General features: G+C 41.6%; 1 protein-coding gene across 2 annotated transcripts in view; it reads right to left on the bottom strand.

The window, feature by feature from the left end:
- GON4L (gon-4 like) overlaps positions 1-12,069 on the bottom strand; it is a 3,426,849-nt gene that overhangs the window by 2,009,673 nt on the left and 1,405,107 nt on the right. For both annotated transcript variants that reach the window (XM_044080158.1, XM_044080159.1), the window contains one exon: positions 7,987-8,179. In XM_044080158.1, coding sequence (XP_043936093.1) covers positions 7,987-8,179 — 193 coding nt within the window. The remainder of the gene's footprint in view (positions 1-7,986; positions 8,180-12,069) is intronic.

The raw sequence follows: 12,069 nt of genomic DNA, 5'->3' as shown, positions 1-12,069 counted from the left end.
GAGGAGTTCTTGTGCAGAATTTGTCCAACTGATAGTTTTGGGGAGAGGCAAATAGATCTATGTCTGGGCTCCTCCACTTTCCTGTCAACATGCTGAAGATTTGTAGATCCAGTTTCCATTCATGTGGGTCCATAAGATTTCTGTTTAGGTCCTCTGCCAGAGTATTTTGCTTTCCTGGCAGGAATTGAGCTTGAAGATGTATTTGGTAAGTCAAGGCTGTGTTCCACAAGGCCATGGCTAGTCTGCAAAGGGGGTAGGAGTGGGTACCCCCCTACTTGTTTATGTACCACATAACTGTGGTGTTGTCCGTCTTCATCAGTAATTGTCCTGGATGAAGGAAGTCCTTGAAGGCTGTCAGTGCATTCTGTACAGCTAGCATTTCTTACTGGTTGATATGCCCTGAATGCATCTCCCTGCCAGATGGGCCCCCCCAAGCACAGTCTGATGCATCTGTAGTTAGGGTTTGGGTGGCAGGGGGTAGAATGAATGACCGTTCCTTGTTCTGGTGACATGCCTCTGCCCACCAAAGGAACTCCTGTTGCAGGCAGGGAATGAGAGGAATCATTGTTTCCAGGCTGTGACAATGTTGTCTCCATAAGCTTTTTAGGTACCACTGAAGTTTCCTCATATGTAGTCTCGCATATGGAATTAGTAGAATGCAGGATGCCATGAACCTCAAAGCCTGCAGAATTTGTCTTGCAGATAGCTGTGTTTTTGTTGCCACTTGTTTGAAGTATGTTGTCAATTGAATTTGTCTGGCGTGAGGTAAGCCATCTGGGCAGTTGTATTCAAGCTTGCACCCAGGAATGTAATTATTTGAGAGGGTACCAATTGTGATTTCTTTTCGTTTATGGTATACCCTAGGCATGCTAGAAGCCTTTTTACAAATGCCAGATGCTGAAGAAGAGTGTCCTTGTCCCCTGCCTGAATGAGACAGTCGTCCAGATATGGATAAATTTGAATGTTTCTTTGTCTGCAAAATGCAATTATTGGTGCCAGGCAGTTTGTAAAGACCCTGGGTGCAGCAGATAAGCCAAAGGGCAGTGCAGAAAACTGGTAATGCAAACAGCCTGCTTTGAAGCAGAGGTATCTTCTGCAAGATTACCTGATTGGGATATGCAGGTATGCCTCTTTTAAGTCTAGAGTTACCAACCAAGAATTCTTGCCTAGCATAGGCAGTAGCTGTTGTAAAGTCAGCATTTTGAATTTTGGAATGTCCAGGAACTTATTTAGAATGGATAAGTCCAGAATTGGACACCATGGCTTGTCTTTTCTGGGTACCACGAAAAGTCTTGAATAAAATCCTTGTCCTTTTTCCTTTTCTGATACTGGTTGAATAGCTCCCATATCCATGAGGGACATGACTTGTTTCTGGGCATCTGCCCACTGATTTGGTGGCAGATCTGGCCATCCGTTTGGAATTGGCAACGTGTGGAAATGAAATCTGTACCCCTGGGATACTATATTTAAGACCCACTTGTCCTGGGTACTTAAATGCCAATTTTGAGCATGAAGTGCTAGTTTTCCCCCCAAAGGGGCTGCCAAAAGATAAGTGCTTGGAGATGGCAGAGGAAAGTCAATGAGACTGTTTACTGTAGGGTTGTGCTTTGTTATTTCCTGATTTGGAGGTGGAGGCACCCCATTGTTTTGACCTGTAAGATTCTTGTGACTGAAACCTGGAGCATCTGGGTTTGCCCTGAGCAGCTGTGTTGGACACAGGAAAGGACCAATTCTTAGTAGGCTAGTGTCTACTGAACCTGGGTGGCTGCACTTGCAAGAAATCTTTTACAGTTTGCATAGATTTAGCTTTGTCTTCCATCTTTTTTAAAACCTCCTCTGCCTTATTGCCAGACAGACTGTCCTGCTGTAAAGGAGCATCCAACAATTTAGCTTTAACATGATCAGGCAGATTTTGCTCCTTGAGCCAAGCATGTCTTATCACAGATCCAGTTATGGCGGCCCTGCAAGAGGCCTCCAAGGAATCAAAACCACATTGCAAAGTATGCTTTCCAACTTGTTCTGCTGAATGCAATAAGTCCCGTAATTTTCCACACAATCAGAAATCATCATCATTTTCTGTTTCAGTAAGCCCATAACATGCTGTTGATATTTAAGCATATGAAACTGACAGTTTAAAGCCCTGATTGCCAAGGTTGCAGACGTATAAACCTTCTTCCCCCATCTATCCAGCGCCCTGGAGTCTCTATCTGAAGGGGTAGGATTTTTGGCTGTAGAAGTCTTAACCCTGAGAAATACTCTCAGGGTCAGCAGCAGGATTTTTGAAAAGAAACTTGTGGAGTCAGGAACTCTGTAATATCTGTCTGGAATCAGGAGCCATGCTTGATTCCGAGAAAACATCATCAACAATGTCTCATACAGGAGGTATTGCCAAAGGCCTATGCTGAGGAAGGAGGAGGAAATCCCTAAGCCTCTTTTTGGACTCTGAGAAGTCCTGACTCTCCCAATGAAAATGTTCCCTTAAAGTATGCAAAGTCTCTCCAAAAGAGTAATCCTCAGGAGGAGAAGCAGAAGGGATGGATTCCTCTGCATCAGATTCCTCATAAGGTAGGACAGAAAATTCCTGATCAGAAGAGGAATCAGAAGAAATGGAAACCTGATCTGAAGATTCATAATCACTGCCTTGCCTAGGCTTCTTGGGGGAGGGGGGGGGGGGGGTTAGGAACCCTTGATCAAGGTAATTAAATCCTCAGCCATTTTGATCATTTGTTTTTTAGGCATAGGGGCTTGAGCACGTGGCTCATGCGTCATTTTTTTTAGACATAGAAGTAGGTTTTGGCATTGTTTTTGATGATGGCGTCGGTTTAATATACAAATGTTGAGGCCTGAAAACACCCTCAGAAGCCGGTGCCTGTTCAGGGGCTCTGGACCCATCCAAGGGAGAGACATCCACGGGTTCAATACTTGCAGAATCTCGCAGCATACCGGACTCCGAATGGGTCTCAGTAGAGGCCTGCGACTCAAAAGTAGCAGGCATCAGGGGCTGCGAAAGCGCCTCACTGAGCGACTGGCTTAGGAGAAGCTTTGTCGTCGGTTTTGGACCTCAACGGTCTGTCTCTGTCTTTTTCCTTGCGTTTTCTGTGAATTACGGTAGCTGGATTGCTAATCGACGACATTTCAGGATAGTTAAATCTTGTACCAAAGTATTTAGAAGCAAAAATATACAGATGCTTAATAGTGTGTTGGTTAAATTTAGCACAAAACCGACAGCAAGGCACGTTGTGATCAGGGCCTACGCAAGGAATACAGTACAAATGAAAATCCTTATGAGGTATTTGCTTCCCACAAGTAACGCAATTACTAACTTTTACTGACATCGGTGCAGGAAAGAGTTTCCCCAACGGGGTGCTTAGCTTTAGTTTGAAGACTTCGGTTCTGAAACTCGAAAATGAAAATTTCAGGAGTCGACAGACACTTGCGAACTGCTTCTGCTTTGGACACCGTGTGTCAAGAAAGACTGATTAAAATGGCGTTGGCTGCATGTTTTATACCCCTGACGACCTGACGTCATGGAAGAGGAGACAGCAACCGACGCAGGACCCAAGACTTTGCTATTCAGGCCGACTAAGGGCAACCTGCCAGCAGATTACCCAAATGTAATGACTGCAACAGCGAAACATGAAGAACATCCCACATTCCTAATCTTCTTGGGTACTAAGAAAACCTATACAAAATTGCCATTTTTTAGAATGGGTGGTCTCTCTTCGGCAATAAATATAGTACATTTTCAATTTTATTCCTCTCTTTTTTTCTTTCTTTTTAAACAACTTTATTAAATCATCAAAATGTTAATTTCTGACAATACATAAATACATTAATAAAAAAAGCTCACTATAACATTCTCCATTGATATATACACACACACACACACACACACACACACACACAGATTCACTATATAATCTCGAAGTACTGAAATGTCGAATTTCAGTATTTCGATGAATAGTCAAAAATCCACATGCACGAAAACCCATAATCACGAATACCACAACTGCGACCATTCACACCCACACACAAACCAAGACATAATCACATACACACACACCTACCCAACTAAACAAACATAACACACCTAACCTACCTATAAAAGCAGGGGGGCTTGTCCCCCTGCACCCTCACCCCCCCACTTATATATTCTAACTCCGAGTTCGCACTAAACACACAAACACACAAAAAACACCACTGCACGCACTCACTAAAATCCCTACCCAATATCCTCAAACACACAACACTTACCTGAAACCCCAGATAAATCCACAAACCGCACCACATGTAATGAATGTGACACCATGATAGTGGCAGATTCGACATTTGCAAATTCGATACTTACGCATTTGGCATAGTGTAGTTTCAAGTAACTTCACTTTCCACTATTTGGTCTCGACGTACTGAAATTCGAGATTTCAGTAAGTCGAAATTGTCTAGTGTATCCATACACACACACATTACAGTCTCCATAACTCAGTGTATTAGAACAAAGTCTTACATTTCTCATTTTCAACCAGTTTTAGTTATCTATTTGACCTTTTTGTATAAATTATTTCAAAATGCACATTTTACTCTTAAGAAAATTACTTCCTCTACCTTTTAATACTTGTAACTCACTAATATCATTAAATTTAATAAAGCCTTACTACGTCATAACAATTCTAAACCTAGATGTCAACTCAACAGCAACATTTTCAGTGTGTTCCTCCAACAACACTATAAGGACTTTCTGTAGAAAGTCCTTACACTAACTGTACGTATTTCAAATATTTTTCACTCCCTTCAACTCTCCAACACCTGCTCTCCACTTAAGGGACAATCCTCTGAAGCCTCCTTGAAGCATAAAAGTACCTGTGTAGACGTTTCCAAGCAATTACCCATCATCATCTGGACTTCATAGCATAGACAGGGCCTAATAAATCACCTTCCACTGATCTTTTGCAATTTATCATTCTAATCTTCCCTCTCAGTCTTATATCCTCTCATTTTTGTATAATAATGTAGCATTTTGCACAATTTATTTCTTATCCTTTCAGCAGCTTTTTTTCTTGATCCCATTAAAAACCCTACATTCTCCACTTTTTGATGACCTTCTTTCACTGTGTTCCATGGTATAGCTAATGCTGTGGAATTTTTTTCTGCCCTTCTCCTGACTGATACCTTTCAACAATGAGATCCCTTTGATGCTTTGTAAGCTCTCTGCAAACCATGGCTTTTGCTGTAGCAGACAACTGAGTACATTTCAGGAAAAATCCTACTAGGACAGCTAAACTTTATTTGGGGTTAATCAGAGTCTCTTTAGTTGATGGCAGGTGTGTACCCAAGAAGATTTAATGTTGTAATTAAATCAAAAGGTGCTTCAAAGAAGTATTAGTTTAAGGGTATGCACACTTATGGAACCAGCTTATTGTAAGTTTTTTATTTTTTTCCCCCAACAGATTTGTTTGTTTTTCAATTGAATTGTACATGTTATAGGTCACATTAAACGTGGGAAAAGTTTTTAAATTATTTATTGTGCTCTCATTTTTTTATATCACAAAAACCTGGCATTTTAACAGTGGTGTTCACACTTTTTAGATCCACTTTATATATGCATAATATACACACATTTTATATATATATATATCCACACACATTTAATATAGGAAGTGTTTTCTGACGTTCAGGTGAAACACCTGCCTGCTTTCTTACCACACTATCACTATTCAGTTCCAGCATATTTGTTCCAAACGCATTTTCACTGAAGACAGTGCTGAAGCCTTGACACAAGCACCTGGGACAGAGACCCACTTGACACAGAAAGGGCTGGAATCAAGTTCATCAGATGTATTAAAGTCAGTGATGACACAGAACACCTGTCAACACTGACCCAACAGGATGGATCTGGATAGCCAGCTCACACACAGCCAATGCAGACACAAGCACTTGGGAAGGAGATAGAAGAGTTGGGGAGGGGCAGGAGGCAACTCAGTTTGCCTACAGAGGGTGATGGAATGATATCCAACTATATCTGCATCTCCAAGATAGCCTTCATCACTGGTTCCCAACCCACTTCTGATGGATATCTAAAAGAATGGACAAACTGCAATGAGGTGGTTGAAGGTGACCTAAAATCCATAAAGTGATAAAGCTCTTGCTTGAAGGAGTGCCTGCTATTAGACTTAGAAGAGGACTTTTCCCTTGATAACAGTCTTGGTCAGAGTGAACTTTTACTTTAATACAGAAGGACAAGACTATTCTCTTCAAGGAATTTTGGGAGAAGAGGATGGCCTGGGTTCATTACTTTGCATTTCTTAGCCTACTTATCCTTATCTTTCTTTTTTTTTTCTCAACTGTGTGTGTGTACAGGGGTAGAAGACCCTTAATAATGAGCTTCTTCTTCTTCCTGTCAGGTATTGAGCTAGGGCCAAAACTTTTACATATGCTGCAATCGACTTTAACTCATTACAGCCGATTGCGCCTCCAGGGGTTTCTGCAGTTAACTCCTACTGACGCCTCTAGACGTCAAATGCTGCTTGTTCATATTTGTATTAATTCCAAACCTTGCTACACACAAGGTATATGTTAAAGCATACATTAAGGTAAACACACTTGCATTGATATTTGACCTCTGCCTAATGCAGCTAAAGAGATATTGAATATTATTTGTAAACTATTTATATGATAACAATGCTCATATTTCTCTAAACATCTAAATATTCAGATAACACAGACAGAACTGCATAGCCTCACATTAAAGCTCATAGCTGTATGAAGAAAATCCTGCTGGCAGTATGTGTCCTGCACGTACAGTTACTGAGATATAAACTGTTTATACAACATTACAAAATTAATATTCACTGCCTTTTTTTGGCATATAAAATCCAGTTTAAAGCATCAAACTGAAAGAATGCCACCAATGTAAATATTCTTTTATCCCAAACAGACTGCCATTTACAGTCTTCTTGTAACACTTATGGCTCCAGGGATATGAATATTTATTTGAACTATAAGGTGATAACTTCATTTTTTTAAAGGCTCAAGCCACACCCACTGGGAGTTAAAGGTATACACTCAAAAGTGCTGTACTGGAGAGCATGACCCTAAACAAACGTTACATAAATCAAGTGCATCTTGTGGAGGAATTTTAAAAGTCTTATACACATACCTAACCAATAACTAGAAATAAATCTACCAGTAGAAAAATAAAGCAAGAACTTTTTTTTTAAGGTAAAAATGTTATGCAAAGACTCTAAACACAGAGAAGAATGAAGCACTTAATCTAAAATTATTAAAGCCAGACAACAAATATAACAAGGACAACAATTTATCAAAAAAAAAAAAAATTAGATAGCAGTGAAACTATGACCTGAAAACTAAACAACAGTAAATAAACAGGAAGGACTTAGCTGTGAGAAATCGACCTGAGCATGACGGTGGAAAACAAAATCCAAAGGCTAGACTTGCAGGGGACTGTAGGTAAAATTTGAAGGAGCTCTGGATACTGCAGCACTGGTTAAGGGCCAGATCGGGTCAGACAACTGGCTCAGTACCCAATTGTTGAATTAGACGCACTGACTAACCAGGATTTAGACTGACAACTCAAGGTTTGAAAGTCATGAAGGTAGTACAACTAACCAAAGCATCCAATGATACATGCGTCATTAAACTGCAAATGCAGAACTACAGTTACTATTAAGGAACTTTTTCATGCTCATTATCACAAATTCAGCTTATAAACAAGTGCAACACCTGTTCAAAAGCAGACCAGCTGTATATATCCCATCTCATGCATCTCCACATTAAAAAATACATGTCATAAACAAGGATAAAAAACACCAAGCTTATACTATCTTTTGATATACTAAACAGAAGTAAACGAGAAAATGACATCTTAGATCTATCATTGGTTTTAACTATTCACTTTTTTATTTCACTTTGAGATTTTCAAGAAGTTTCAGTACCAATTTACTTCCCACAGAGATGTACATTCCATCTTACCTTCATTCTCCACAACATTATTCATCAGTCCCACCAGCCACTTCTGCCAGTCCTCATCATCCTTAATGCCCTGATCGTACATGTCCGGTGTGATGTCAGGGGCTTGCAACTCTGCCTCAAGACGTTCCAAGGGAACATCTTTCAGTGGTCGTTTGGATCGAGTGCGGCATGCAATCAAACTATCATCTAGAGACTAGAAATAAAAATATTCATTACTACAATTCAGTACAAGCCACCTACACACACTTTTGCACAAAAAGACTATTTGCTGACATTTAATTACTGGGAAAGTCCAACTGTGTAGGTGTCCACTGTCAGCAGAGTCCTGGGAAGAAACTCTCCAAAGTATTAGAAAAACATTTTAAAAACAATGATGAAAAAAGCACAGTTGTGTAAAATCTTACCATAACTATAGATGTCCTTCTCTTCACTGTTGCAGAAGGGATCCCCTGCCAAGGACAGCCTAACATCAAGCCAGTATACCAAAACCTTTAGTATTTACAGGCGCCATCCGTAACACGTACTCTGTCCAAGCAAGGCATAAGACAAACGTGATGTATGGACGCGCACACACAGAAATGAAAAAGTTCCAGAAAAGTACAGTTTTGTACCTACCATAAATGTAGATGTTCGAGGATCTACATTGCTGCAGTCATAACCTGTGGGTAGTCCGCTGTCCTCGATCGGCCCGAATACCAAAGAGCTGGGCTGGCGTCGGTCATTGTCGCCTAGAGCTGACGTCAGTACGTCGTAGTACATAAGCGCATGACCGACGCCATATCCTCAGTCTTTCTTGCCCCAGATGTCAGAAGGCCTAAGAATGAAAGAAGGCCAGGGCCAAAATAGTAAACGCCCAACAACTACCAGTGTGGAAATAAAGATAATCCTAAAATAAAAAACACAGCAACCACAAACTATAGAGGGGCGGGAGGGAGGGATAATTGGACTGCAGCAATGTAGATCCTCGAACATCTACATTTATGGTAGGTACAAAACTGTACTATGTTCTTCGTCTCACATTGCTGCAGTCATAACCTGTGGGTAGAATCTCAAAGCAAAGGAAAAGGGAGGCTGGCAAACTAAATAGCATTAGGAGCTGCTAACATGCCCTGTAAAACTGCAGTGGCAAACCCAGCCCTGGACTTGGAATAAAGAGGGAGATGGTAATGCTTAGTAAAAGTGAGTACTGAACTCCAAGTAGCTGCCTCCAAAATATCCTTAGTAGCTACACCCCTCAAAAAAGCAGTAGATGTGGCAGTAGCCCTAGTAGAATGAGGTCTGATCCCAGCAGGAACATTCTTCCCATGATGAGAATAACAAAAAGTAATACATTGACCAATCCACTTTGAAATAGTCTGCTTTGAAACAGCTTTCCCTTGTGAACCCAAAGCAAAAGAAATAAATAACTGTTGAGTCTGTCTGAACTCCTTAGTTCTGCTCAAATAGTAACGTAACTGCCTGTGAATATCCAAAGAATGCAAGACTTTTTCCCCCTTATTTTGGGGATCAGCATAAAAAGTAGGCAAATGAATAGATTGGTTCAAGGCCACATTAGAAATCACTTTAGGCATAAAAGTAGGGTTAGTTCGCAAAGAAACTCTATCCTTATGAAATATCAGAAAGGGTTCAACTGCCATGAGTGCCTGCAATTCAGATACCCTCCTAGCAGAAGTAATGGCCAACAAAAAAGCAGTCTTCCAAGACAAAAACTTCAATTCAGACGTAGCTGCAGGTTCAAAAGGAGGTAAAGTAAGCTTCTCCAACACAAAATTGAGATCCCAGGAAGGAGTAGGAGCTCTACGTGGGGGTCTTATATCCTTTGCCCCTCTAAGAAATTGTTTGAACAAAAGGTGAGAAAACAAAGGAGGGTCACAATCATAGTGAGCAGAAATGGCTGCAGCATGAACCTTCACAGAAGAGAATGACAAACCCTTGTCCAGTAATTCAGTAAGATACTGTAGTGCAAAACTCAAATTAGGCACTGAAACATCAAAGCCCTTTGCTGTGCTCCAAAGAAAAAATCTCTTCCATTTATCAGCATAAACTTTTCTAGTACTAGGACGCCTAGCTTCCAAAATGACATCTAAAACCTGTTGAGGAAGCTGAGACCCCACCGGCTCCATCACAGAATACGCCAGGCTGTTAGATGCAGGGACTGCACCCGAACATTGAGAAAATGATTGTTTGACTGGGATAACAAATGAGGAACCTGTGGCAGAAGCCAAGGAGGCTCCTGGATTAAACTCCTCAGCAGAGGATACCAATACCAATGCTGACGTGGCCAATCTGGTGCTATTAGAATCATGCAAGGCTTGTCCCGCCTGACTTTCAAGAGTACCTTGGGAAGAAGAGGCAGAGGAGGAAAAGCATAAACGTGAAGGTTGTTCCAACTGAAAGATAGAGCATCCACTTTCCAAGCATTTGGGTGGAACATCTTTGTGCAAAATTTTGGCAGTTGAAAATTCAGTGGAGAAGCGAACAGATCTATGTCTGGAGTTCCCCAAGCCACGGTCAATTGTTTGAAAACCTGAGGATCCAGTTTCCACTCGTGGGGATCCACAATTCGCCTGCTCAATACATCTGCTAGGGAGTTCTGTGCTCCTGGCAGAAACCGTGCTTGAAGACTGATTTGCAAACTCAGAGCAGTCTCCCACAAAATCATTGCTTGCCTGCAAAGAGGGTAGGAATGGGTTCCCCCTGCTTGTTGATGTACCACATGACTGTTGTGTTGTCTGTTTGAATTAACACCTGTCCCGGCTGAAGTAGGTCCTTGAAGGCCATCAAAGCAAATTGGACTGCTAACATCTCCTTCATGTTGATAAGCAAATGTAGTAGTTTGGGAGGCCACACGTCTTGTATCCATTTCCCATTGAAGTGTGCTCCCCAAGCCAAGTCCGAGGCATCCGTCGTTAGGATCTGACTCGCCTCTGGTCGGGTCACAGAGAGTCCCTTGTTTAGGTGACATTCCTGAGCCCACCACAAGAATTCCTTCTGGATGCAAGGTATAATCCGAATGACAGTGTCCAAACCGTGGCAGTGTTGAGTCCACACACTTTTGAGATACCATTGTAGCTTCCTCATATGCAGTTTGGCATTGGGAAGTACTAGAATGCAAGATGCCATGAACCCCAAGGCTTGAAGGACTGTCCTTGCAGTCAGCCTGGACATTACTGATAACTGCTGGAAGTATAGATGAAGAGTTCTTTGTTTGTCTGGGGTCAGAAATGCCATCTGAGAAGCTGTATTCAGTCTCACACCCAGAAAGCACATGTCCTGAGAGGGCACTAGACTGGACTTTATTTCGTTCACAGAATCCCCTAGGCACCTTAAAACTGCCATTACATACTGGAGATGTTGTAGTAACTCGTCTTTGTTTTGAGCAAGAATCAGGCAATCGTCCAGATAAGGATAAATTTGTATTCCTCTCTGTCTGAAAAAAGCAATTACAGGAGCCAGAACTTTTGTGAATACTCTGGGCGCAGTAGATAAACCAAAGGGCAATGCAGAGAACTGATAATGAGAAGTACCAGCCCGAAATCTCAGGAATCTCCTGAAGCTGGGCCTGATAGGGATGTGAAGATAGGCCTCTTTGAGATCCAGGGTTACCATCCAGTGATCTTCGCCCAGCATAGGCAGAAGTTGTTGTAATGTTAACATCTTGAACTTTGGAATGTCTAGGTAGGTATTGAGAATGGACAAATCCAGAATTGGCCTCCAAGTGTTTCCTTTCTTTGGCACTAGGAATAGACGGAATAAAACCTAGGCCTACTTCTGACGGAGGGACCACCTGAATTGCCCCCATCTGTAAAAGTAAAGAAATTTGCTCCTGAGCCTCCATCCTTTGCTGAGGAGGCACATCCGGCATGCCTTTGAAAGGAGGAAAAGTGTGAAAATAAAACTTGTACCCGTGATTTATTATATCCAACACCCATTTGTCCTGGGTGACCAAATGCCAGTTTTGTTTGAAAAGTCCCAACTTTCCTCCTAGAGGAGCTGCCAGTAGAGAAGGGTCTGGCAGCAGAAGATACAGGTCATTGGGTCTGTTTACGAAAAGGCTGACCCCTGCCTTCACCAGAAGACTGT

The sequence above is a fragment of the Protopterus annectens genome, chromosome 8.part0 (assembly GCF_019279795.1).
Source record: "Protopterus annectens isolate FY-2018-M chromosome 8.part0, PAN1.0, whole genome shotgun sequence".
Lineage (NCBI taxonomy): Eukaryota > Metazoa > Chordata > Ceratodontiformes > Protopteridae > Protopterus > Protopterus annectens.
Note: the sequence above shows the minus strand (reverse complement) of the source record. Positions and strands in the feature narration are given on the sequence as shown.